The sequence below is a fragment of the Vidua macroura genome, chromosome 16 (assembly GCF_024509145.1).
Source record: "Vidua macroura isolate BioBank_ID:100142 chromosome 16, ASM2450914v1, whole genome shotgun sequence".
NCBI lineage: Eukaryota > Metazoa > Chordata > Aves > Passeriformes > Viduidae > Vidua > Vidua macroura.
The window spans coordinates 6,486,337-6,513,635 of NC_071586.1; the positions used below are offsets into that span (position 1 = coordinate 6,486,337).

The 27,299-nt window shown below is 42.3% G+C and overlaps 3 protein-coding genes across 13 annotated transcripts in view; 2 read left to right on the forward strand and 1 right to left on the reverse strand.

Moving 5' to 3' along the window:
* Positions 1-12,361, forward strand: part of CIITA (class II major histocompatibility complex transactivator) — a 37,609-nt gene extending 25,248 nt beyond the window's left edge. The window contains exons 12-22 of the mRNA XM_053991820.1: positions 493-558; positions 1,006-2,704; positions 2,818-2,991; positions 3,839-3,910; positions 5,227-5,307; positions 6,285-6,377; positions 6,731-6,814; positions 7,589-7,672; positions 8,154-8,237; positions 8,807-8,899; positions 10,283-12,361. Of these exons, the coding sequence (XP_053847795.1) occupies positions 493-558; positions 1,006-2,704; positions 2,818-2,991; positions 3,839-3,910; positions 5,227-5,307; positions 6,285-6,377; positions 6,731-6,814; positions 7,589-7,672; positions 8,154-8,237; positions 8,807-8,879 (2,510 nt within the window). The 3' untranslated portion in view covers positions 8,880-8,899; positions 10,283-12,361. The remainder of the gene's footprint in view (positions 1-492; positions 559-1,005; positions 2,705-2,817; positions 2,992-3,838; positions 3,911-5,226; positions 5,308-6,284; positions 6,378-6,730; positions 6,815-7,588; positions 7,673-8,153; positions 8,238-8,806; positions 8,900-10,282) is intronic.
* Positions 12,362-14,275: 1,914 nt separating this feature from the next.
* DEXI (Dexi homolog) lies at positions 14,276-22,699 on the reverse strand. The gene is made up of 2 exons (XM_053992507.1): positions 21,871-22,699; positions 14,276-14,934 (listed from the first exon to the last, which is right to left on the reverse strand). The coding sequence occupies exon 1, from the start codon at positions 22,402-22,404 to the stop codon at positions 22,123-22,125; it is 282 nt and encodes a 93-aa protein (XP_053848482.1). The 5' UTR covers positions 22,405-22,699; the 3' UTR covers positions 14,276-14,934; positions 21,871-22,122.
* A 1,153-nt stretch (positions 22,700-23,852) lies between these two features.
* CLEC16A (C-type lectin domain containing 16A) overlaps positions 23,853-27,299 on the forward strand; it is a 142,904-nt gene continuing 139,457 nt past the window's right edge. For 6 of the 11 annotated variants that reach the window (XR_008439679.1, XR_008439681.1, XR_008439683.1 and 3 more), the window contains exon 1: positions 23,855-24,049. Coding sequence is in view for 6 of the 11 variants with exons in the window: in XM_053992499.1 (XP_053848474.1) it covers positions 23,970-24,049 (80 nt within the window). In the remaining 5 variants the exon portion in view is untranslated. Of the gene's footprint in view, positions 24,050-27,299 lie in introns of all 11 variants that reach the window. The other 5 variants (XM_053992503.1, XM_053992504.1, XM_053992501.1 and 2 more) reach the window with 2 other exon arrangements.

The window sequence follows — 27,299 nt, forward strand, 5'->3', positions numbered from 1 at the left end:
CAGGTGAAAATAAAGTAATTGGACAGCAATATGACTTTGTCAGGGAGAGTAATGGGTAAATACTGTTACCAAGAGTCACTTCTCTGCAACTTTCATCTTTAGTGCTTGGTTATAAAGTGTAGAATAACAAAAAGAAGCTATTGCTTTTGAAGACATAAAGAAGCACTATGTATGAACATGAATTTGTGCAAAACACTGACATTTGAAAAGAACAGTGGATGTCACCCGGTAATGGTAAATCTGCTTCCCACAACTGTCAGAACAGCTGTTGTCTTGTTTGATGCCATTCTGCCTCTAACAGTGCACATCAGCAGAATTCTATTGTGGGAGAATTTTATTGATTTTCCTTGTAAAATTAACAAAATATGTCTTACTCTGAATATATGTTACAATGAACTTGGAAATTTGCATTAATCTTATTGTTAAAATTAGTAAAGCTGAATCAGTGATTATTTAGGTGTCTTTTTAAAGTATATTGTTTTGTTTCTCCAGATTTAGAGAAATTTCAAGAAGTTCAAGATTCTATAATTCCTTCTGAAGAACCTTTCAAAAGACCAGGTGAGTTTAGAACTCTTGAACTTAAACCTTTTAGTATTTTTTGGAAAAAGATTCAGTGTTTCTTTCTATACAGAGAAGCTCCTTGTAGGAATCATTCAACAAATTGTGAAGCTGTTCTGAGGGTCTGAGCACAATTTCTGGTTTCAAGATATTAGACTTGGCTTCCTCTAGATATCTAGCTGTACTACCTGCTTAGCAGCTCAATGTACTTCAGTGGTTTTATCATGTGTACAGAGAGCTCCAAAATTATTCAGTTCATAGATCTGAAAGTTTCTGTTGTGCCTGCACTTCTCAGCTGCAGTTGCATGAGGTAAATCCAGACCTATGGGCATTATGGGAATGCCTGTGCTTTCACCATATTGCAATCAGGCACTTAAGCCACCATGAAATTATGTTGTAGTTTTTGGACTGATGCCTTCAGTTTGTGTGTGCTCTTTATTTCTCTAGAGCAAGTGGAAACTTTCTGTTCATCCCTTAAGGATTATTTCCGAGACACCTGCAAATCTGTGAGCATGGAGCGGGAAGTAAATCTGGATCACCTGTTCATTGATGGGACACTTGTTCAAAGTCAAACTGAAACCAAGACTGGAAAGAATAGTGCAAAAGCAATGGAAAAGGAGCTGGTAACCTGCAGCCTGCAAGAGACAGCCATTGATAGAAGCCAAATATTTCAAATCCCACAGCGTAAAGACTTAGAGACTAAAGTGATAGTGGTGCTGGGAAAAGCAGGAATGGGCAAAAGCATTCTCATTCAGAAGATCTGCCAGGACTGGTCCAATGGAGAGTTTTCTCAGTTTGAATTTGTATTTTGGTTTGACTGCAAACAAATAAGTTTGCCTGAGAAGCAATACAGCCTGAAGGAGCTGCTGCTTGAGTTTTTTGTAAAACCGCAAGAGGGAAGCAAAGAGATCTTTGAGTATATGTTGCAAAATCCTGATAAAGTCCTTCTAATTTTTGATGGTTTTAAAGGATTGCACGATCATGAGAATTTTCCTCGTTGCTCAGCCAGCCAGCCTGAAAAGGATTTGTGCAGTATAAAGGAGCTGCTCTCAGGACTCATCCAAAAAAAGATACTCAATGGCTGTACTTTATTATTTACAGCAAGACCAAAAGACAAACTGTACCAGTACGTGTCTAAAGTGGATAAGACTCTTGAAATTGTAGGATTTTCCCCTCAGCAGAGAGAATTGTACATAACCAAATACTTTGAAGAATCACTCTACTGTGATAGTGCACTGAAATTAATCAAAGAGTGTGAGTACTTGTTCAGTCATTGTTACAGTCCTGTTATGTGTAGATTTGTTTGTTTTCTCTGTGAGACAGTGCTTGAAATGGGAGAGAAAAGTCTTCCTTCAACTCTTACTGAAGTCTTCCTGAAATTTTTTCAGCAGAAGATCATGTTTATGCAAACAGATGTTACAACCACACAAAATCAAGAGAGTCTTGCTACCCTAGCTCGTGTAGCCTGGTGTCTTGGAGAAAAGCACCAAAGTGCCATGAAAAGTGATCTCATTCCTTCTAAGGAAGTTAAAGAGTTTGCTCTGAAGTATGGGTTTTTCCTGCCATTTGCATTCCCCAGATATTCAGATAGTGAAGAAGAGGAATTTGGGAGCACATTCTCTGATTTTGTCATTCAGAATTTCTTGTGTGCACTTCACCTTTTGTTAGCAGAAGAGCTCAAGGATAAAAATCTAACAAAGTACTTGTCTTTTCTATCCAAGAAGAAAAAACCTTATAACTGGTTAGATTTAATGCCTCGATTTTTGGCTGGTTTGATGTTTCTCCAGGATGACCCCTACTTCTGCTCTCTTTCAAATGAGGATGAAAAGCAGTCAACCAAGAAGCAGAAGACATTCTTGAAATACATTAGAAGGCTGCAGATTAATACTCTCTGTCCAGAGAGGTTGCTGGAGCTTTTATGTTGTGTTTATGAAACACAGAATAATTATCTTCTGCAACATGTGGCCTTGAGACTCGATCCAGAGTTGTCTTTTCTGGGCATAGTTCTTACACCACCTGATGTCCATGTACTGCACTCTATTTTGAAAAGGTCAAGAAAAGAGTTTTCCTTGGATTTGCGGAACAGCAGCATTGACATGCAAGGGCTGCAAGCCTTGGTCAGCCTAAGGAATGTGACATCGTTCAGGTTGGTCACTCTCTGTACCCCATAGCATCATCCATAGCACTGTGTGTAGATGACACTTTCATGCAACAACAGCAGTCACATCTGTTGGTTTTGCATGTTTTGTCACTTCACAGGGCTTCCCTCAGTGACACAGTCAGGCTCTGGAAGTCTTTAGAACAGACAAAAGACTACGAACTGCTGAAAGCATCCACAGAGAAATTTGTTCTTGATCCCTTTAAGGCAAAGACAATGAAGGACATCAGTGACCTCTCCGACCTTGTAGAGATGCAGGAGAAGATGATGAATTGGTAGGATCATTTGTGATCATAACTCCTCTTATATCAGCAGTTTATGAAAACAGGGTTTCACCACCAGTGCTGGACAATGGAGTTGTCTGCTTGTCCAGAGGAGAAGTAACTAAGGCAGTGCGAGCTCCTGGGTCATCTCAGGGGGTTCTCCTACCCCCGTGTGAGGTGGCTGTCATGGCAGGGATGAGCAATGACAGCACCATGCAGAGCACTCATCAAAACTGCCACTGAAAGAGCCAGCTGTCATTTCTCTTTAATCTCTGAGTATGCCATCTTCCAATTGCTTTCAGTTACATAACTTGGGCTGATTCTTTCTCCCTGTAACACCTGAACGTCTGTTTTACACTGGTTCCAAATGGCCTGGGTCAGTCCTTTAGCCCAGGAGGTAAAATCTTGTGCTACATAGACTAGAAACCCTGTGTTCCATCCCTACTGCTCATGTAGATGGGGGATTGGTTGCAGCTAAAAACATGCCGAAGTAAAATTTTGTTGTTTGTTTTGGGTTTTTTTTTTTAATGATGACTTCTATTTTAACATGGATGGAGTATTTTGATTAAAATATAGACAAAATAGTTGCATGTTTGACAGAAAACAGTTGATTTAGAAAAATGCATTTTTAAGTTTTATTGGAGAATGAATAAACAATTGCACTATGAAAGGCAATTATTGGATTGAAATGACTCAGTTGAAGACAGGTTGGAGCAGAAGTTACTCTGAAGTTTCCGGTTCCTCAGTTAATGCAACAGTAGTTTATTTTCTGTAAACGTTTGCTAACAAATTGTTTTTAAAGCACTGTTTTGGCTGCTAAAATATTTATCATACTCTGATTCTACTGTGATTTATTTAGTGTGCAAGAAGCATCTGGTTGCACCAGCTATGAAATTCCTGCCATCAGAAACCTCAGAAAACTCGAATTTGCGTAAGTGCTGAACTTCTACTGATTGAGGTGGTCATGTTTTAGGAGGAGCAGTCATGGGTGTTGGCTACAGCCATTGCACTGATGTATAGTCAGCTTAAAGCACTAAGTAAACCCCATTTATTGCTATCTTGCTTTTCTCTGAACTAGATTTATTAATGTATGGCCAAAACTCAAAGAACATCATTTCTGGCTCCTGCAGCAATGCAGATCAACAGGGCTCTACCAATTTTTTTTGTTTTGGTACAAGTTACCTCCTGACCACAAGGTACTGATCTTCTGCCACAGGGCATAAAATATTTTGACTGTGATACAACTACCTGGGAAATATTTTTTCCCCCAGAAATACTAAACTTTTCTATCTGAGTCTTCTGACATGATTTTCTGCCCTATCAGAGCTAAGGCCATGAAAGGATTACATCAGAGGATGCCTCCCAAATAAATTATTTAGCATGTTTTTCCTGGAAGACAGAAGGTTGACTTAGTAACACTACTTTAAAAGTGAGGTTTTAGTAACACTTCTTTTTTTTCCCCAAACTGTAAGCAGCCTCCAAGGCTATTCTATTGCTCAAAATATCTTGCCATAGCATGTGAATTTGGGCAGAAACTGCAGCAGTGCAATGGAGAATTCTCATCAGGTCTTCACCTGTTTCCTGCTCTGTAGATCTAACCCAACCTGGGACAGCTATGTTTGGCCTCACTTCTGCTTTTATGCTGCTTTCTCTTCTTATTTCCTCTTCTTATTTCCATTTATTTAAATTTTGTTTTAAATGCTAATGCCTTTAAATAATTGAACTTGTTCTGATACCAAAGAAACTCCAAATAGGATATGAGAGACAAATGCTTGGAGCATGGATGTGAAAGTGCAATTTATGCTTCAAGCTGCAGTAAAATGTTTATTTTAAGTTAGACTGAATTGTTATTAGTTGGGGGGAAATTACTTTGTTTTCATTTCAGTTATACTGAGATAGATATGTATTTCATCTCAAGATTATACTCACAGTGAAAAACCTGGAAAAGATAGAGAACAGAGATAAAATAATCTAAAACAAGTGAGATAAATCCTTCAGAGAGGAACAAAAAGTGGCAAATGTCCCACTGCTGCTGTGCAAGCTCTGTCCTGCCTGGCCTTAGCCTTGTTGGTCCTCATCTGGAGCCTTCACAGCCAAATTCCTTGGTGCAGGTGGGAGGGAATGGCTACTTCTGAGGAGTGTAAAGTAGCTTGCAATGGGGGCTGCAGGGAAAGAACTCAAAAATTCCTGAATTTTGCTGCTTGTGAGCATGTGAAAAACCTGCTGCATCTCGGTATTTTCTTCCAGGCTGGGTCCAGCATGTGGCCTTGAAGGATTGCTAAAACTCGTGAAAATTCTTGCAGCATTTCCATCACTTCAGCATTTAGAGTGAGTTCTGCTAAAGATTCACTTTGCTAACATTTCTCTTCAGCAGCCTTTGATGATGGAGAAGCTCTTGTACCCAAGAAACATTTTATTTGCCAACAAGACTCCTTGTTTGATGACCAAACTGAACAGCAGCCTAAAAGCTGACACTCCCCATCCTCCCTGGTGGCTTGTTCAGAACCCTCAGTCCCTTTCTGGGTGTTCCTGGGTGGGTACATGTTCAGTACAGAGCCCCTGGGGTCCCCCTCTTCCTGCCTCACCACTGACCAACGGCCTGCAGTGACTTCTGACTTCACTGGAGCTCCAGAACATCCATGACAAACCAACTCTCTCTTAGTTTTAAGCTTCTTTACACTAGAAGGTGTACCAGCAGTAGTCAGGGTTGTGCCATGGCACCCGTGGGAAGGTTCCTGGGTTTTGAGAGGCACTTTGGCTTTATGCAGCCCATTGGCCATTTGTCTGTTTGTAGCTGGCCTTTTCATGGTATTCCAGGAAAACAATAAAATATTAAATACATCCAATATATCCCAGCATTATCTGCCAGATTAGAAGGGGATCCAGTATCTGAAATTGTGACTAGATATGAGGAAAACTTCATTTTTAATACTCCCTCTTTGGAGAAGGAGCTGTTTAGGCAAGGATTTACAGCCTCTGCTGGATTTTGTCAGTTCTGTATTTTTGTGTGCACAGGAAATCTCCTTTCAGCTTAGCTGGAACATAGCTATTTCATAACTATTTTAATAATCATGCATATCAAAGGAAATGGGTCAAGGCATTCAACTAGTAAAAAAAATTCTTATGCTTTAAATTTGGGCAGCAGAAAGCTGCTTATTAGAGAAGCTGTAATTTCTGTGATGCTTCATGCTGATTGAGGCTACTGCAGAAAAGCTTTTCAAGATAGATAGAGTGGTCTCTGAGGTGAATAAACCACAAAAATTTAGATTAAAAGGGAAGCTAATTCTCTCTTTGTCGTCACACAGCCTTGATGCTCTGAGTGAAAATGGCATAGGAGATGAAGGAGCAAAGAGTCTATCTGAAGTCTTTCCAACCCTGACATCACTGGAAACATTAAAGTAAGTGCATTAAAGTAACTTTAAAGTAAGGTTAACAGTTCAGGGAAATTTTGAGAATAAACAGATTAAACCTAGAGACTTAAGGGACTGTCTGTTAACAATTATGAGCAAAAGTATCCCATGGGCATGGAAGACCAATGAGCCTATGGAGATACTTAATCAGTACAGTCATTAGACAAATAGATTAATCCTTCCTGACTTCTCTTCAAGGGCTCTGTCTTGCCTTTTTCTCCACATTTGGTCTAAATAGACTGTCCAAATTATATTTTTTAAAATTGAAAATTAATTTTCCCCACATTGTAATAAATTAGAATAAATGTGCTCGACTAACAAAGTGATCTCACTTGCTGTAGTTTATCACAGAATAAAATAACAGACCTGGGTGCAGAGAACCTTGCTACAGCTCTCCCTTCCTTGTCTTCCTTAAAAACACTAAGGTGAGTAGTTGTATCCTGCTGAGTTGTTTTGAAAACATACCTTGTTGTCTCTGTCAGAAACTACTGAACAGGGAACAAAGGGGTAACACTGTGCAGCAGCCAAGCTTTTCACTTCATTCTTGCATAAAGTCTTCAGAAAGAAGAGGAGAAGAAGTATGACAGACATATAGAAGAATATCTGGGAATATAGCAAGGACTGGACTGATGTTTAGATCCAGTCCATAATACCCACTCATGAATCATGCCCTGCACAGATGTGCACCCAGGGTCACCATCTGCTGCAAACCCAAAGCTGTCTGTGTTTGCTGATACAGGGACAATGGTCCATCCCACTGCACTGGGAATTCTGGCACAGGCCTGAGTGAAGCAGGGAATGCAACAAACCCTGGTGTGCATTTCTGGAGTAGTTTGGTGTGGTAAGCACATGCTTACCACAGTTTGGTAATGTGGGAATTTTTTCAATGCTGTACCCCAAATCTTTAAGCTTCATTTTTTGGCAAAATTTAAATTTGATCTGTGTAGACAGAAATGTTCTTATTATCCATAGAATAGAATCTAGACCTTTTTTTGCTCTACCTGTGCTAGGTGAAGAAGCCATTTACCTTACTTGATACAGGAAAAATTAATGTGTGTTTTAAATTTTAATTGCAAATAAGGATAAAATGAAAGTTAAGATGTACTTGCCATATTTGCCATATTTGAAAACCCTTGATCCAATATTTGTGTACATTATCCATTATTCAATTGTGACTATTCTGCTTTCGTTTTCTGCAGCTTGTACAATAACAACATTTGTGATTTTGGAGCAGAAAATCTGGCAAAGGTTCTTCCTGCAATGACATCTTTAAGAGTGCTGGAGTGAGTATGAAATCTTTTGAGGTGGCCCAGGAAAGCTTACTTCCTTGGAGACTGAAAATACAAATGTTCCATGTTTGGTTTTGGAGGAGACAGAAACTGAGGAGGAAGATTTGGGGAAAATTTCACAGGGGAAATGTGCTTCTGCAGAGTCCAGATAGTCAGTGATTAGAAAGGATTAAGGAACTGTTCACCATAAACCCAGAAATATTGGTGTTAAGATGGGAGAATAGGCTCATGGGGGAGCTAGAGAATGACCTCAGGACCATGGTAAAAGGAACCCCTCAGATTAACATAATGAAGTTCCCATTCAACCTTCTGAGTATATTATTACAGGTTTTTTGAATTGACAATCTATTTTGGGTTTTCTCCTTTTTCTTTCTTATCCCATCTGCAGATTAACCTATATAGTATTTTTTATTTTGAATGAAATGTTTGATTACATTATTTGATTTGGATTAACAAAGTTGTTTTTATTCCTCAGTGTTCAGTATAACAAAATAACTGGTGTTGGAGCCCAGCAGCTGACTGACAGCCTACGAAAATGTCCCCATATGAAGAGCTTGGTGTAAGTCTCTTTGACAGGCTGTTTGCTGTGCCTTCATCCTGTAAAACTGGGTTAGCAATCATGCTAAAGCTGTCTTCTGCATCTGTCAGATTTAAAAGAGGCACAAACAAAGACATCACCAAAATACAAAAGCAGAGATGTTAAAAAATGTTGTCTCTGGTTTCAGCTGCATTAGTTCCCAGTCGTTTGAGGGATAAACAATGAGCAGCCATCACTAGAGGTTAAATAGACTGAAGGTACCAGTACACATTCAGAGGAAGGGAGTTTGATGAAGGGTTAAAAACAATTACAGAGATAGGAGTGCAGTTGTGTCCTATAACCAGAGTCAACAATATGATTATGGAGTACTGAACTGCTTTTTTTCTAAATCAAAATGCATTTTCCTTTGCTCCATAGCTTATATGCTTTCATAGCATGATAGTAAAGGGAAGGACAACTTAAAAAAAAAAGAAGAAAAAAACAACAGCAGCAACAACCAAAAAAGCCACAAACACATCAAACACACCAAAAGAAGGTGAAGCAAATTACACTTCTTAAAATCTCTTTCCTTTCTGAATTTGCCCTTACAGGATGTGGAATCCCACCATTCCCTATGGAGTTCTTGAATACCTTCAACAGCTGGACTCCAGGATCAGTGTGTAGATTCAGAAGATTCCATAAAGGTAACAAACCTTGGCTGCCTGACAACCAGGTTTGTTTCTGTGGGAGCTGTTGATTCCAGGCTCACTGGCAGCAGGCACAGTAACAGCAGCCTTGTGTCCATGGGCAAGTTTGGAGATGGTGCCCTAGAGTGGCACAAATCAATGTCACATCAGGTCCCCTTTCCCTGCTCTCACCTTGCACCCCCTGGCACTTGCACTAGCAGACTGCAAGTGCTTTTTTAAGAAAAATGGACCTCTAGAACTCCCAGTCCAGCCAGTTCAGTGATTGGCAGCTACCCTACTTACCTTTTCTTTTCTCTTGTGGAAAACTAAAGCTCTGTGTACTTCTCATGTTTAATAGATGAGTTCTGTAGTCCTCAGAACTTGTTTTGTGTTGATTTTTAATAAGATCTTTCACTTTTCATTTGTTGAATACAAATCCTCAACAGCTGCTTGCCTGACTATGCAGCTGTACCTGTACTGTACTCAGAGCAAAACACTCCTTCCTACATTCCTAGCTCTCAGTGTCATTGTGTGGTTTAGCCACTGGCAGCCACTTTTACTTCATTGGTCCTGCCTGCACAGTTTCAAGGATCCTTGAAGTAATTGCATTGTGAAGAATTTAATAGGTTTCTCAATGATTACCAGGATTTGATGCCTTGATGGTCCTGGACTGAAGGGGCTGCAGCCAGCATGGGAAGTTGGGGAGTTTGTGTAGGATTTCTGTTCCCAGTTTTCTGCTATGTGATTTCTCTTGCTCTTAAAAAAAAAAAATTATGCATGTTGCATCAGCTAAATTATCCTAGTGAAGAATGAAATGCCAGAGTCAAGCCAGATATCAAATGTGCTCCAGCTTTCTTTAGATGGCCAGGAAAATAATTGCAGTGTGATCACCAGCTGCATGAGCCATGCTTTGAATGGGCCTGGCCATGGGATAGCTGCAGCTGCCAGTGGCTCCCTGGACCATGCAGTGAGCCAAGCTTGTGCATGACTCCTGCTCTCAGTACAGTAATCTCCAGATGTAGACTGGGTTGTTTGTATGGCTGCAGTTGTGGAAGGTTCAGGTGCCACAGCAGCTTCACAGACCAGCTTTTTACAGCAGCAGTGAAAAATTCTGGTGTTCCTTACTAGCCTACAGTGAACTAAATCTTTGTCCTGTTGAACAACCCTACCTTCTTGAGAAAAGAGACACTAGGAATATGATCACTGTGAGGAAACCTGCATTAGCTCTGAGGATAAATAACAGCAGGAACTCTGGATCCTGTCTCCCAGCCTTGAAACATTCAGTATCCACCAGCCACTGTTGTCTGTTTACAGAGCTCATTAAATCTATGATTTTTGTAATCTAAATGAGGGTTAATCTGAGGGGTGTGCATCTAATGTTCTGTTTTCCTCATTTCACAGGTGTCATAAAGAAAAGGGGAGGGTGTCCTCTGTGCTTTCCTGTCTTCTTGCTGCTTTATCAATCAGGGTTCTCATGTTTGTTGCAAAAAATCACATTTCAGTTTCTAAGTGATGATTAAATTGGGTGAATTACAGAGTTTTAAAATGCTATTCAAAGACCCAACTGTATTTCTACTTAAGTAGTAAAAGTTAAGCAACATCAAAGATGAAAAGAGCATCTGGATACTGTGACCACCATTAAAGGAGACCAGGAACCACAAGGATATTGTGAATATAAAAATCCACCATCGAGTCATCAAAGAACAAACTGAAAGTTGCTCAACCTGCAACATCTGAAGCACTGACAGATCAAATCTGATTGTTTTCTCCATGGTGCCAGTGGTAACTGCCATCAAATTTGATCTAAGGATTTTGGACTTTCAAAGCTCAGTGTTACAGATTTCGCCTGTCTGTATGGACTCATTGGAAGCACTAGGATGAGGAGCATAAAAAAGAGTCATCAGCCCTAGAAAATGTTCTGATAAGATTATCCACAAGAATCTAGAAGGTGCTCTTTTCTTCATAATAATCAGTGAATCTAGAAGTTGCTCTTTTCTTCGCTAATAATCAGTGCTGCCTTAAGTGATAGAAACATATCTTCTATGACTTGTTAGAGAATCCTTCAAAAAGGTTGGGGGAAAAAAAGAAGTAATGAGAAGTAAGGAATTGAATGTGAAAAACTGTGAAGGATTCTTCTAACATTACTGCAGAAATCCAAGTAGATAAAAATAGCCAGTTTATTGCACACACATCCTCAAACAATCTTTGAAGGTTTTTACTTTGTCTCAAATGAGAACTCTAAATTCATATACCTGGATTGGTATTTAATTTCTTCAATGCAGCTGGCAGCATAAATGTTTACAAGCACCAGTTTTATATTTGACAGTGATATCACTACTGTGTGTGGTTTATGTGGCCTTCTGGTTCAGAGTTATGAGTAACCAGGCAATCAGACAAAAGCACATTTCAAAGCACATGTCTATGCTGCTGGTCTCAGTCATGTGTGGGCCAAATATTCATCCTGCTGACTGCAACAGCAAACCACTTGTCTCTTTTATTCTTTTATTTCTGCTCTGTGAACATGAAGAGAACTTTAAATTGTGCAGAGGCAATTGTCAAGTCAAGAGCACCATTCTGGATTCCTGTCCAGATACAGTCTGAGACAGAACAACAGAAAGGGATGGGAAAAGCTAGGAATGCTCAAAATGCTACAAATTGGGAAGTCTTTATTTCACAGTTAGCTCAGGGTTAGTTCTACAACCTCTTTGAAATCTCTTCTGCTTGGAAGCACTGACAATACTGACCCAGGGATCTGTGCAAACTAGAATCTCTCAACTAACCTCTCAAATACTCTGTTTCTTGATCTTTAAAAATTCCCTGATTTAAACAGTTCAAAATCACAACCTTCATATTCTTTCCAGCAAGTTCTACTCCTCTGCTTAAGTTTCAGTGCCTGCAGAATCTTGACAGCAGGGATGTGGACAAATTAAAGAGAGTGGACAAATTAAAGAAAGAAGGGAGAGAGGAAAGTTTGTTTGTTGTCTCTGAGAGCAGGGAATCCGACATAACATGTAAAGGAACAGAGGGCAAGGAGGAAAATCTCTGTGGAGAATATGATTGTAATTAGAATATGGTCTTTTTCTTAACTATCTGCATGGTTCTTCTCGGTAGCCAAACTCTAGCCAGAGCCATGGATAAAAATCTTATTTATGCTCTCCTCTTGGAGCTGCTTGAATAGGAGGTAGTTTGAGGCAAATCTGGTGTGATATTCCCATTAGCCTGCAGCACTCCAGCCATGCACATCTGTGGTGAGCCCTTGTCTTGACCTCTCCTAACTAAGCTTTGGATGACAAATGCCCCTTTAGGGATATATTCGGCAGCTGCACTTTACCATGACTGAGTCTGAAAATGTGCTAAATATTCCACAGGCAGCTGAATGTTACAGGATGCTGTCTGGACTACTAAAATCATGTCGGGTGTACTGCTGTTCTCTGAGTTAGTGGGAATGTATATTTATAATTTACAGATTGTAAATTTTGATACAGTGTTTTGGTTGTCTTTACACATCTTTTTTAAAGTATTAATAAAAGTAAGTATTCTGTTTAACAGTACCTTCTAGTACCTGTTGAAAATTATTTTGATTTTTCTCTCGGAATCACTGTGAAACCACACAGCAACTGCTGGCTCTGCCACAGTAACAGGTTTGGGGCTTCATATTGCAGGTTAATGGAAAGCACTGTGTGTGAGGGAGACAGGATGGTCCTGCTGCCACTGAACAGTTCAGTGGGCTGGAAATGGAGAAGTAATTCTTTCTTAACAGGAACGAGTTCTTGCAATGCCAACTGACAGATTGTAAGTTCAGGATCAGGAGATACAAATATGCTGACTGAGGCCACCTGTTAATAAAAGCAAAAAAGGGGTTTTCATCCTTTCTCAATCTTTGCAGTTAAAAGTTCTAAAATTAATCCAGGTTGAAAGTCTAGATATTCTTATGGCATCAAGCTCCTCCAAAATGTTTTTGTCAAATGAGTGCCTTGTGTATAGAAACTGTATTTACTGGGTACCTTCTAAGAAGCTGTTGTGATCAAATCTCTGTTCTAAAAAAATCTTTTAGGATGAGAAAAATGCTGTTCTCTTTATGTCCATCTCTTTTTGTTGTCAAAGAAGCCTTGCTAAAATGCCAAGGACTGTGTTACCATGGTTGTCAGAGCCTGTAACGCTCTCCCCATCCTTCAAATGCATGAAGCTGAGCTGTTCTGAGAAATCAGAAATCTTGGTCTAAGATTCAGAATCTCCAAAGTGACTGACTCAGGGAAATTTGTATTGTTTTATTGCGCACTGTGTGGCACAAACCCACTACAGAGAATTTATTACAAACTCCTAGGTACTGCAGTAAGTACCAATAGTGACAAACTGAACCATGTTCTTAAAAAGGCATACGTGGGACCCTGAAAAACTAGTGAAGCCATCTCTGTGAACACTATGAATTAATAATTATAGAGGCAGCAGGAATGCCCCCTGCAGTAGCAAAATTCAGCCTTTACTGTGTGAGTACCAAATGGGCACATAAACACAAGCTTGACAAGTCTGTAAACTTGGTTATTCTTTCTATAGGCACCTAAACAGGGACTTGTCTTTCCTAAATGTATATATGTGTTAGAATATTGTGGCCTAAGTGACTTCATTCCTGAATTACTGTCCAGGGATTGTGTGGAACAAAACACTTGTAAGTGTTTAAAGGTCCTGAACTGCACCTATGAAACCTGTCTTGGAGAAATGCTGCTTGGTTCAGTGTCAGTTCTTCCCCTCTTGCAGGAGCAGCTGAAAATTGAGTTTGGAGCACAGAATTTTGGGAACTGGGAGCTAATGTCTACTGCCTAGGAGCTAAAACGTGCTATTTGAATGCAACACACCGGGAGTATCAGGAGACACAAGTTTGTCATTGTTCCATGGGGGATCTAAGCCATCACCCTCTTGTTCCCTCATACTGGCTGGAAAGAGACTCCTGACACCATCTGTCTGCAGTGGGGAGCCCACACTGGAGCAGATGGCAGACACAGACTGCAGAGGACAGACATCATGCAGAGAGTGTCAGCAGAATTGTTTTCCATTCTGCTTTATCCAAAATGTTCTTGATACATCAACTCAATTTAAAAATTGCACAGTTACAAAAATCAGACTTTTCTAAAAAGTATAATGACAATAAAACAAAACCACTCTAATGTCTGCCCTAATAACATGTGAGTTACTCCCCCCCCCCCCCATCAGTGCCTGATGTTTCAGTTCAGGTCTGATTTTTTAAGTAGCTGTTCATGAGAAGGATTTCCTGCCTGCTGGCCATCTCAGCAATCTGGAACTACTTGCAGGTACCTGCAGGCAAATTGGAATTTCCTTGAAAGCATATTTCAGTTATTTTCTTTTCAAACTGAAGAAGAACAACTCCAACACAACTGCTTAATTTTTCATGGAAAAGGTCAGTCTTTATTGTATTGCTTTCACATCTGTACATAGGAACGTGAGCTTAAGCAATCTGCAAAGTATCCTGTGTTAAATAATGAATCCACCTGACTTATATAAAATTCACTCTCTGATCTATTTTAAAACTCTCATTTTAAATAAAATATCTTACTAGCACAGTTCTTACCATTATGCTCCCTGAACAGAACCTCCTTCAGTCACTCCTGCATATTTTCCCCTGAGAAAGCACTGCTTTTGAACTACTGGCTGGTAGAATTTTCAACATGTGATTGTAAAACTGGCTTAAGCTATATGTAGAGTGTGTCCATTTGGGTGACATGGTATTCATTCAAAAGTTTATCAAATCTGGGTAACATCTTGATTTTCTGTTACAATGGAACATAGTTTATCTTATTTTTTCATACAGTCCATCCCAGAATTACCTATGGAAGCCCAGTATGGTGCATGAATCACTGCAGTAAGTGCACACACAAGAGGCAAAGACCATGAAGAGAAGTCACAACTGATAAGGTCTGATGACAACTCTTCTTCTTGTTCTCTTGTCCTTATTTTCATCTCTACATTTCAGTGTACAGTTTCTTTCCAGGACTTGATCCATTAGCCTGGTCATAATCCATTTCAGGTGTTTAATGAATCTGTTTAAAAGAAAACACAAATACAGAGTAACCCTCCACACCTAAAATAAACAGAAAAGTCACTGAGTATGTGACATACAGAACCATGTTGTTGACTTACTAGAAAAAAAATTTAAAATAAAACCCTTTTGTGACTATGGGTAATAATTATTTGAGAAGTAAAGACCTGTACAACGTTTCAGAAGAATCAGTGTCACAGTTTCTGTTAATGTAAGAACACACCAGTCCTTAGGAATTTTAACAGAGCCATGAAGATACCAGTGTGAGGGGGTGTGAGAGTAAGCTGTGAACCACAGTGCATCACATCAATTACTAGGGGATATTCTTAAGAGTAAAAACAGCTGTGACATACAGTGGGATAACCTATTTTATCCAGATTTGATATCGTTAGACCTACTAATTAAAACTGATGTTTGAACTGGCTACATTATCTTGACTAGATACCGTTCATTAGAGTGTTTATATTGTTTGGATTATTATGTTAATTCAGTATTGCCTATATTTGCTGTAGTCTCTGATTCTGGTCACTTTCTCTTCTACTTCAGAGTCAAATTGTTCCAACTATTTTGGATCCACTGGTAAGTAGTTACAGAGCTAAATAACATTTTGGGGTAACTTCTTGGTCTTACTGCCAAGAATAAATTACTGTTATATTGCTTTATCCCAGTTTATCTAATTTGCCTTGACTGAGTCAAAGTATCACGCTACTATTAGGAGGTGATTGTTTGCAATCAGGGGTGAATACAAGGCTGAGAAGACTCCTTTAAATAGAACCATAAATAGAGCTGTGGATTACGAAGGTGCTGGGCACTAGTGACAGCATTCATCTGCTCTTGTGATTTTACAGATGGCTAATTAGTATAGTGTAGAATGGTGCAGCTCTGAGAGGGGATGACTGGGCATGAGTCTGTGTTGAGGAGGAGTTGAGGTACAGAAGACCACGAGCAGGTCCCCTGGCTGCCTGCAGCTCAGGACATTTCTGTGTTGTGTGCAGCAAGTCTCTGAATGGACAGCTCCTCCTTCCTTCCCCTTTCTGGGTCAGAATGAAGAATGAAATCCGACGTCACACGTTCTGCACGAGCTTGGACAGACACAGCAACGGTGTCATTAACGCAGGCATTACAGGAGGCCAAAGGCAAACAGGTTGACACAAGACTGGGGGAAAGGTTCTTTTATGGATTGAAAGCAAATTAAAGATTGGAAGCAAAGAATAAAGCTTGGGACAAAGAACTCATTAGAAGAGTATACCAGGGGCCAATTTTTATTCATCACCATTACTGACTCAAAGAAGGGGATGAACAGAGAAGTCTCCGAGACTGCAGAAAACAAGCTCTTTCAAGTATTCAGATGTACTGATAGGAAGGAAATCTAGAGGGATTTCATAACACAGAGTGGGCAAAGGGTGGTGGGTTTGGAAAACATTTGCTAAAGGGCTGGGCAGCAACGTGCCATCCAACATCCTGCATTCTGCCTTGGAAAGAACAGAGAGGAGCCTGCAGATTTTGGTCAGGGACATGAGCTCTCCCAGAGGCGGATCACAGGGCTGTGAGATTGTGGTCTGACTCATCACAACACTTCCAATGTTCCTGTGTGCCACTTACTGCAGATACTAGGTCAGAAACAAGCAGCACTTTTGTGTCCAGTGAGGCATTTCTGACAAACGTCTGTCAGCTACAGTACCTGCTAACAGAAGACATCTGCTCAAAATCCTTTCTCTTAAAATAAGGACATGAAAAGGGGGAACAGCAGCTCTACCAGGTTACTCATTTAATGTTTATCTGATTGCTTTCCATGTGGAACTAAAAACTGATCTACAGCAGACAGTTCAGTGTGGTTGTTAGTATTCTGCACTGTAGACCAGATTCTAGGCTGACTTAAAAATAGCCCAGCAAAATGTCTTGGGCCTCCAAAGCAAAGGGTAAAGCTGTCTAATGGTAGTTCCAAACACTGCTGTAGGGCTGCTAGTCCAAGACTGTAATTTGTTGTGGCAGATATTAAATGGGGTGTAAATTATACAGTTGGCCAGGATATTCAAGCCTGCCTTTCTAATTTTCAGATTAGAAATCTGCCCCTCAAATTTTATGAGAACCTATTTTTTAACAGAAAACTTCAAAAATTTCAGAAAACTGGAAAATGAAGAGGTAGGAAATATTTTTTAAAATATTTTAAATCTCAGAACTAGAACTTTCAATAGCCTTGAACATACCTGCAAGCACTGCACAGTATGGCTGTAGTATGACTAACATTAACAGCTCAGTCACTTTTTAAATTCTGCCTTTGAAGTTACTGTTCCTTACAATGCAGGCTGAAGCAAAGGACACATGGTGTGACACTGTTTCACATGCTGACACTGTCTGTTTTCTGTTTCCTCACTTTCTGCAGCAGTGTTTCAGCTCTTGTGGCCTATTTGGGTTCCACTGCCTGAGCAACCCTTGGGTCTTTCTTTCTGGCCCTGCAAAAGAGTATTTAGCCTTAAGTCTGTGAACTGACCTGGAGTTTCCTCAGCAATCCATCACTCAGTGCACATCATCATTTTCCATTACACCATTATTTCCCATACATGGCTCCTATTTGTCTTTGCCCTTTTCATCACATGTATTAGACACATGCTTGTGTCTTCAGAGAGCATCATTCAAACTATTCAGCTATTTTTTCTTTCCTGATCTGTAGCCAAAGTAATAAAATTCAACTGCGAAAAGAAAGACAGTCAGACAGTTTCCCTGAGCAACTGGAAAGATTTAGCACCTTGTGCATATTTAATCCTTTGGGATAGTTGTACTCCTTATAAGCTAGGATCATTATGAGGGGCAAATGCAAAGAGTTAGAGACTAAATGTCTCTAAACAAATTATTTTTTTCTTCTATTTTAGGATTTATAGTTATTAGCTGAACTATAGTGTCACTTTGTCCCTCCTCCAGAGGAAACAAACATGAAGAATTAAATTGGATTTGTTTCTTAATTCCTTTGACAGCTTAAAAGTGGTAATTGGCTATTGCCACCTATTGAAGCACATTTATTACAGAAAGCTTAATTTTTATAGGAAAGAATCAGAGACTGTTAAAAAAATTATTCTTTAAAATTACTTGTGGCTGAGGCTTTTAACACATGCAAGACTCAGGCCTAAACGATGTCTATCAAAAATTGAACTTCTAATTTCTGTGCCTCATTTTAATTTACCTTATTAACAGCAACATTTGGAAAACTTTTTGAAAAATCTGCTTAAAATCTGCTTACTCTCTTGACATTATATAAATAAATACATTTGGTAGAAAATTACTTAGAACTGTCCATGGCTGTGGTTAATGAGTCTGTATGGACAGCTGATTTTGTCTTCCTTCCATCTAGAATGGAATTCCTGTTAAATACACATTTCTTTAAAGCAGAGCTGTCAGGTGAGTGAACACTGGACTTCTATTAATTTTAATAACAGCTAAAAATTCAAAACACAGTTCTAAAATCATAGCAATTACTCATAATCCTGTTGCTACTGTAACTCATAAAACAGTCAATTGATCTGTATCATGGAGTCAACAAATCACCTTGGCAACCTCTATCAAAAGGGGAAAATAGTGAAAAATGGCAAGGTAAATTAAGTATCAAATTACTCTGCTCATTATTTTTATTATTTAAAGTCTGAAAGAAAGAAGTCAGGAAGTAGATTCTGATACATTTAAATGTATCCTGACAGTGCTAGTGACATCATTCTTCTGATCTGTCCTTTGCAGGACATGCTTCAGAACAGAGGCACGGGGGTGGCTGTCTCATTGATGAGCTGGGGAGTTAAGCTTTTTTTTATTATTATTCAGAATTTAGCTGCTGGCATTCATTGGAAGTGCTGAGTCACAGGTTTTTGAGTGCTGGATTCTGCTCACTGAAGACACTCATCATAATTCATCTTATGAAAAAATACAGGTAAAGCATGTACTGCAACATTACATAAATTCAGTATTTCTTATTCAGTTTTCATTATTAGTTACTTTTGCCCATTTTCTTTCTGATAGGAGTACTTTCTGATGAGTCACATCTGATTTTATGAAAGTATGAGACTAGTCATATGGCCTTATTCCAGGGGGCTTCAAATGTAATAAGTAACTTGGCACACTCACATGAAAACAGTAGATGACACAAACAAGCTCAGTTCTGTTCCATTTACACAGATTAATTTCTTCATTTGACTAGGCCAGGAAACATTTTTCAGCTGCTTACTTATCTGTCTGCCTTCAACCTCTGCCACCAATTTTGTTCAGAAACTTGAACGTAATTTTGCTTCTATTGAGTTTATTCAAGTGAGGGGTTTTCTGCCAGAGAGCACAGAGCTGTTCTGATCCATGTGTTCTTTTATTTTTACATCTAAATTAGCCTTTCCACATGCTGCAGAAGGGCCTCCTGGGATTTGCCCCCTCTGTTTTCCTGTCACACGTCACTCACGCAGGGTGCGAGGCACCGCTCTCCCAGGCACAGAGGACGCTGCAAGGTTTCAGCTCAGGATAATCAGCTCTTTGGTTGTTCTCAGAAATCACTGGTGAGTCACAAGAAGAACCCTGCTCTTTAATGCAAAGAGTAGGCCTACATATTTTTCATCACTGCTGGCAAAACAGACCCATTCTTCCTGCAGTGTCTTGTGAATCCTCAGCACTTCTGGGTCCAAGGGAACAGGGCAGGTAGGAAACCTTCCCAGGCCAGGAGGGCAGGGGTTAACACTCACACCGGGTCACTGCAGGCAAGGCACCACAAGAATCTAAATCTTCCCTTTCAGGGCCTTAGTGCTGCTCCCAAAGCAGAAAACACAGCTCCAAATTAGGGCCCTCTTCTGCCTGCTTTGCTACTACAGAACTGGTGAGGAGGAATGGCACAGAACAGTGAAGAAACCTGTAACAGGATATTAACTCAAATCCCTCGTCATGGTGGTAATGCTGTGTCTGCCTGGTAGCTAAATAATTATGCAATTTGTGGCCTGGTTGCTATGTCTGTAAGTATAATTAAATATATAAATAGATGGAACACAGTAAATTTTTTCCTGCCTAAGAATAGATCTAACTTTTGGCATTTGTGATTTGATTCTCAGTGAAAACCACCATCTACCTTGACAGTTTCCAAATGAAAGATCAAGGCTGGAGCTGATACCTGTGCAGAACTCCATTAGCTCTTGGTGGGTATAACTGGAGCCTTACTTCTGAGCTTTGAGAAATCCTCTGCATTTTGATTTCTGCATATGGAGGGTTTTATAGTTAGAATATCAAGAACTTTCCAGAGCTGCTTATCTTATTAATAAGAAGAAAAATTTTAAGAAGCCAAATAATCTACACTGAACTGAATGTGCTCATGTCAAATTATATATTCATATAGTAGGAAAAACCCACTGAGGAAAATTGTGTCTGATGTTCTTCTTAGGTCTTCCTGAAAACTAGACACAACTCATCAAGACAAATTCTAGATAGAAAAAAAGTTACTCAAAAAAAGTATTTTTAATCCCTCTACTAAATGGCATTGGAGCACAATGATTTGGAGTTTAGGGAAAGGTATTTGGAGAAAGAAAATGGATATGGTTTTTAAAAATTTTGCTTGAATTACCATTAATTTTTAGGAATTTCTTTCCTGGAATACAGAGCATGTGTATTATTTGTCCAGCTGAAAAAGAAGAAGACAACCACAAAAGTAGTCAATAGTATTTTGTGGGGAGGATTGTTCTGCTCCACACTTTCTATTCTAGCAGAAATGATTCTAATCCAGTTGCTTGGGATGGACTACCAAATGTTGGCATAGACACTTCCATTTGCAGGGACTATATGCAGTGAGATTTCTTCAGTAGCAACAAAATCTGTTCACTCCCTCCTTAGGCTCCCACATGCCTTTGGCCAAGCCTTGTTCAGATGTGTTTGTGCAATCAATGCTACTCCAACACCAAAAATGTCCAATTTTTCCTTCTAAACTATTGACCAAAATCAGCTAATATTGCTTTACATAGAATCTGACTAGAAATATTCAGGAGATAATTTTAACCTGTATGAAGGACAGAACTGCAGGAAAGGTTTGTTTGGGTTTGTTAAATTAGAAGACTGCTTAAAATAGTTTAATATTAACTGGTATTTGTGTAGTGTGGTCACCGAGTTTATACTTGTAACCTTATAACTGAATTTCCTATTTCCATAATTTCAAACAGAAAAATAAAGATATCCTGGTTTTCAGATTTGCAGACAATATTTTGCTAAAAAAATCTGCTGGCAGATTTGCTAACACATTTTAATTTAAACTGTGAATGTTTTCATTAACATACGTTTGGCACAGAAAGTCCTAGCTAGAAATAGTGATTTTTCTTCCCAAATGCATTTCAGTGTTTTAAAATGCTAAAACCTTACATTTCCAGAGTTTTAGAATCACTGAAAACAAAAACAACAACAAAAAAAAAACAAAACAAAACAAAAAAAAAAAAAAAAAAAACCAAAAACACCAACCAACCAACCAAAAAAACTGATCAAGCAAACCCTCGTGCTACAATTAAAATGGTGAGCTGGGTAGTTTGTCATTATCCAAAAGAGTGGTTTTAAAGGACAGCAAATTGAGAGGTATTTCTGGCTCGAGGAAGGTCTCTGAATTGTAATAAATATTAACCGGGATGCTCGTTTTGATTCAGGGCTGCTTTCAGGACCGGATCAGCAAAGTTGCTGCCCGGCTGTACAGGCAGCCCCCCGCAGCACAGCTGCAGTGGCTCGGAGGATGAGTCCCAGGGGAGAGGGTCGCTGTCTCCGCCGCGCAGGGGACAGGGAGCGGGGCCCGCCGGCCTCCGGGCGCTGCCGGGCGGGGGAAGCGCTGTGGGCGGCCCCGGCCCTTTGCCCGCGGCGCTCGCCCGTGCCGGGAGCTGCGGCGGAGCGTGTCCCCGGCGCTGTGCCCGCTGCCCCGGGAGCGCTGTGCCCGGCCGGACAGCAAGGAATTACTTACTTCCCTAGCGAGCCCTCTGCTGCGTCTCCGCGGGCCTGCCCGGCGGCAGCGGCTCCCGGCTGCCCCTCTGGCCCCTGCACCGGCGGGGCGGGTGTCATTTGGAAGGGAAGATGTTGCGCAGAAGGAGCCGCGACGCAGCGAGGGTACCCCGGGCCCGCGGCGGTCCCCGAGCTGCGGCCATGAGGGCACGCCGGGCCCCTGCCCCGGGCCAGGCGGCGGCGGAGCGCAGTCGCTTTGGAGCGCCCTGGGGCGTCACTCCAAGTACCCGTCAAAGACATCCAGCTCGCTGTCCGTCTCATAGAGCACGGAGCCAGGGTCGGAGAGCATCCCCAGATCCACCAGAGCCTGGTCCATATCCTCGGGCAGGAAAACGATGCCCACATTGAGGACGATGTACTCCATCAGGAAGGCATAGTACAAGATCAGCACATTGACAAAGAACAAGCCCACGTAAAACATATAGGGCAGCACCAGCAACGCATGGAAGGCCCAGGACTCCACCGAATCCAGACGTGCGGAGACCGCGGCGGTCATGCAGCCGTGGGGGCTGCGGGGGCAGCGGGCACCGACCCGCCCGGCTGGCGCGGGGGCCGGACGGCAACGGCGGAGCTGGGAGCGGGGCGGGACTGTACGCCGCAGCCCCGGTGGCAGCAAAGGGCAGAATCTCTGAGGAGCCGGATCCGGAGCCCGGGAATAAGCGAGCCACGCAGGGGCGCGGAGCGGCCGGCTCGGTCCCTTCAGTCCCCGGAGGAAGAGGGTCCCGGCGAGCGGGCGGGCTGCCAGTGCGGGTTCAGCGGCGCTGCCGCAGCCCCGCCGCTGGCAGGAGGCTGCTCAGCGGCATCTCCAGCACGGCTACTGCAGTCCCGCCGCGGTTCCCTCCACCTCCTCCTGCCGCCCGCAAACTTTGCGGAAGGAGCCCGCAGGCGCGTTGGGAGGTCGGCTCGGAGCACCTTCCAGCGAGCCCGGCCTGCGCGGCAGGACCGCGCTGCCCGCCCGCCCCTCGCTCCCCGCCCCGCGCCTGCCCCGCCGCACGCCGCCGTTGTTTACCAGCGCCGCGCTGCTGCTGGCGCGGGGCGGCCGTGACGGGCGCCGGCGCCTCCGCTGCGTTGCCGGCACTCGGCTCCCGCTGCGGCTGCACGGGGGCTGCAGGGGACAGGGGCGGCTTGCGCTGCGCGACCCTCGGCTGCGCGCTCCTGCTGCCCGAGCTCTGCCGCAACCGCAGCCTGCGGAGCGGGACAGCGCGGGCAGGTTTGGGCTGTGCCTTCGTCCCTGGAAGTTGTTTCATGACCTCTGCTGTGACCGAGGTCCTCCTGGAGCAGCACTGCGGGCCCGGGCCCCTCTCGGCTGCCGTGCAGGTGTTTCTTTGCTGACCAAGGCTTTACATATACCAAAATATAACCGAAGATGGGATTTTAAACTCTGTGCGTTTTTGATACTGGCTGACAAACTCTTCAACGTTTATATAAATTTAGTTTATTTCTCTGGCTAAAGCAAAAACAAAATTAAAAATCTAAAACTAGGTCAAGACAGTCAAGGGTCCCCTTCATTTTGTTCTTCCTTAATTTTTAAGCCGATTCAAAATCCTGACTGGAAAAACCTCAGCAGAGGGAATGCCAGCAGTTCAATTTCTGACGCTGCGTCTTGCAGCGCAGGAGCTGACCCCCCCCCCCACAGCTTCGTTTGGGTTATGGAAGCCGAACAAGGAATACCAAGGGCCAAGTTTTACCACAAATTGCAACGCATTCAGGAGGTGCACTCACACATTTAATGTTTTGTTTTTTTTTTTTTCTGGTTCGGGTTCCGTTTACTTTCTCAGGTTCTCCAAGCGAGCCGACCCCAGAGCGCGCCCCGCGCAGGCCCCGCCCAGCCCGTGTGAGGGCTTAGCCCCGCCCCCCGCGGCTCTCCCTGGGACTCGCAGTCCGCGGGTCGGAGGCGGGGCTGGGCCGGCGCTTTCCGGCGCGCCCTGGCCGCGCGTGCGCTCTGCGTGCCGGTTCCGCCGCCGAGGCTCCGGGCCGGTTCCCGCCCGCCGCTCGCCCGCCCGCCCGGCGGGGCTATGAGGCCGTAGGGTCCGCGGGCCGGAGCTGCCTTCCGCCGCCAGCATGTTCGGCCGCTCCCGCAGCTGGGTGGGCGGCGGGCACGGGAAGGCCGCCCGCAGCATCCACTCCTTGGACCACCTCAAGTGAGCGGGGGGCGGCCGCGGGCTCGGGGCGGCGGTGCGGGCGGAGGGTGGCGGGGCTGTGAGGGGGCTCGGAGCGGGCGGCTGTGGCCGGGCTCCGTCCGCGGAGCTGCTCGGGGCAGGTTTCCCTCGGAGACGGCTGCGGGGCCGGGAGAGGAGGGGGCGGCTCGGCGGACGACGCTCCCCGGCGCTCGCTGCCCTCGCCGGGGCGTTTTGCCGCAGCTCTCCCGAGAGGAAAGAGCCCGGAGCAGTCCCCGGTGGCGGAGGCTCTGTGGTCTGGCGTGTACCTCACGGAAACCGGCCTCTCCGTCCCAGAAGGTCTTCAGGGCAGACGCAGTTCGTCATGTAATGTCACGCTCCGGGCTGCCATACGTGTTTGTTTTGTTTTTAGTAATGCCACAGAGTCTTTGGTGGAGTAGAGTGCGAGGCGTGATAAATACAAGAAATACCACATTCCTGGTGAGGGAGAACTTTGTTTGTTTCCGAGGGGCTGGTGCCGGAGTGTGAGCAGTGCAGCTCCAGGCTGTGTGGGGATGTCGATAGTGAGCAGTGAGTCACGGCGCTCGGGCCGGGATGTGCCCTGGGCTGCAGGACGCAGCAGCTGCTGCAGAAGGAAAGCTTTGAGCTTCAGGACTATAATGTGTGTCTCCGGAGCCCCACAGCCGTGTGGTACTGCTGGCTGCAGAAGGTGGAATAGTTTTTTTTCCTAGCTCTGCCACTGGAGAGTTGGAAGATGGCAAGGGATAAAAAATTTAATTTCCCTGTTCTGTTTTAAGTGTTCCGCTATTGCAAGAAAATGAGAACCACCTTGATAGCTTCTCTTTGTACTGAATGAGAAAAGGAGGTCGTTAGGAGATGAAGCACTTTCTAAATGGAATCACTGTGAATATGTAGCTCATTGAGAAAAAGTGCCTAGTAGTTTTCAGTCATCTTACAAGGAGGACATGAATGGGTTCTGACAGTAATGAGCAGGATGCCCTGTACAAGATTTGGATCTTGCAGTTGCTTTATCAAGATGATTTATAGATAGTCCTTGTCTCTAAACTGGAAAAATGTTCAAAATGAGCAAGACTAACTGAAATGCAATGCTTTTTACCAAAGACACAGAAATCAAGCCCATTAATACAAAACTAATGAGGCAGTAGCATTGCAGAAATAATTTTGAAAGCATTGTAGGTCAGACTAGCAAGTCAGTTTAGTCTGTTTTAACAGAAAAAAGGGGAAAAGTCATGCTCAGATGTAAACATAGGAATGTTCTGTTGAACATACAAGGAGTAGTTATTGTGTGCTACTCAGCATTAGTGGAGCTTTAGCTGTGTCTGGCTTTGATATTTGACTTGAAGAATCAGCAAGAATGCTGATGCATAATGAAATTTGAAAAAACTAAATTTAAGTCCAGGGAAAAAAAAGGCTAGTGAGAGGGAGACTTGAGACTTACTTTCAGGCAAGAAAAATGTGCCCATATGATCTGTTGGGACCACAGAGAATAGAAAAATGACACCCTACCTCATTTGTAGCAATGGGGAATTGGGCTGTAAGTGTTGTGGCTTGTTATCAGAGAGTTGAAGTGTATGTTTATCTACTAAAGTACGAGCTTTGGTCTGTTTGCTTTTTTGCATGTGATTTCTGTAATTATGAATCTGAAATGGTTGTATGTAAAGGACAGATGAGACCTTTGATCTTTTTATACTATGTATATTTTAGGTGTTTATCCAGGCTGTGTGAATTTCAGCTTTTAGATAGGTGCCAGTGGGAAGGGTGAAATTTAGGTCTTTTGCAAATGTTGAAGTGGGTAAAGTAACAGAAGGAAAAAGGTCAGAGAGCCTTTGTTTTGGGGTCATGAAAGAAAGTCTCAATAAGCTTACTTGATAAGCTGTTTATCTTCTCATCTTTTCAACTCACCAAAGCCCCATTTTGTGTTCCATATGAAGGAGCTGAGTAGAACACACCTGCCTTGCTATTACAGGTTAGCTCAGTCTGTCAAAGGTATATTATGCTATGTTACAGGAGAGAAATCAGTCTGGGCTAACCTTGTGGGACTATTTTAATTTTTAAACTTCCATAAGGCAGAATTTAGTCTAAATTGTAAACAATCCATGTACTTAGTGATACCAGCAGCATTACTGCTGGATCTTTACCATCAGCTTTAATGTAGTTTGTTTGAGGCTTGCTTTTTAAATTTTGCTATTCAGTCTTCCTGCAAACACGCCAGAGAATGAATTGGCTGAAGGAAAATTGCGAGACTGTTTGTGTTAGGTTTTTTTACAGTTTCTTGATCTAGTGAAAACAGTTAAAATTTAATCCAACTTCTGAAGTGTGATCTAGAGAAGGATGACACAATGCTGCTCACTGCCTGGGTACTTCTCAGAGAACTTGATCTTTTTGTGTCTTTATTTCTAAGTCAGACTTTTCCCCCTACTTTTCTATGGTATTTTACATAGCCCTGTTGTTACTGTCAAGCACATTTCCCATTGTTGTTTTTGCACTTGGTATTTTAATTGCATTGTGATCGCACAAAAGGTTCCATGCCATTAAATTTGGGTGCTGAACCATTCCTATGCCTTGGTCAAATGCAACGTCCATAAAGGTGTGCTTGAAGTATTTTTTCATGGGTGATTCATTTCCTGAGGCACTGTCCTTGCTATGCATCAGATTTCCTCTGTGAGAACAATATGCAATTACCTGATTACAGGCAGTGTGAAGGAGCAAGCCTGTTATGGTCAAGTCTGGGCTTTTAAAATTTGAGTGCTTGACTTCCTAAACTCTTACCTGTTTTAGTGTATTTTTGTAAGTAATAAGTAGGAAAGTCATTAACTTACAATATTCATGAGTTACTGTTACCCCTTTGAGCATGGGTTCTAACCAGAAAAATGTTCAGAATTTTGTTTCGTTTGTTAAGTTGCTGGCAACATCTCCCTCTGATTCTGATGGTATTGAGTGCTTTGGCACTTCCTGCATGATGTGTTTTTGTTTGAACCCAGTCTTCAGATACAGAGATGACAAAAGTCTCCTCTTTGATAGTTTTGTGTTTTGAAGCACAAACCTAATCCCTCTGTAATCAGCATTTAGAGACAGCCTTTAAGGATTTATCTAAATACAAAAATATTTGGTTTGTGTGATGCTTCATGTTTTCATAATGTGGTATTTCACACATCTGTAAAGAGAAACAAGTATGTGTATGCTTCCTTGTGCATTTTCAAGCAAATAGGATAAATAAAAAATGAAATAAAAAGGAATAGCTTGAACGTAAAGC

Bases quoted from the DNA above. Each gene is read 5' to 3' on its own strand.
- DEXI (XM_053992507.1), bottom strand. From the start codon at position 22,404: ATGACCGCCGCGGTCTCCGCACGTCTGGATTCGGTGGAGTCCTGGGCC.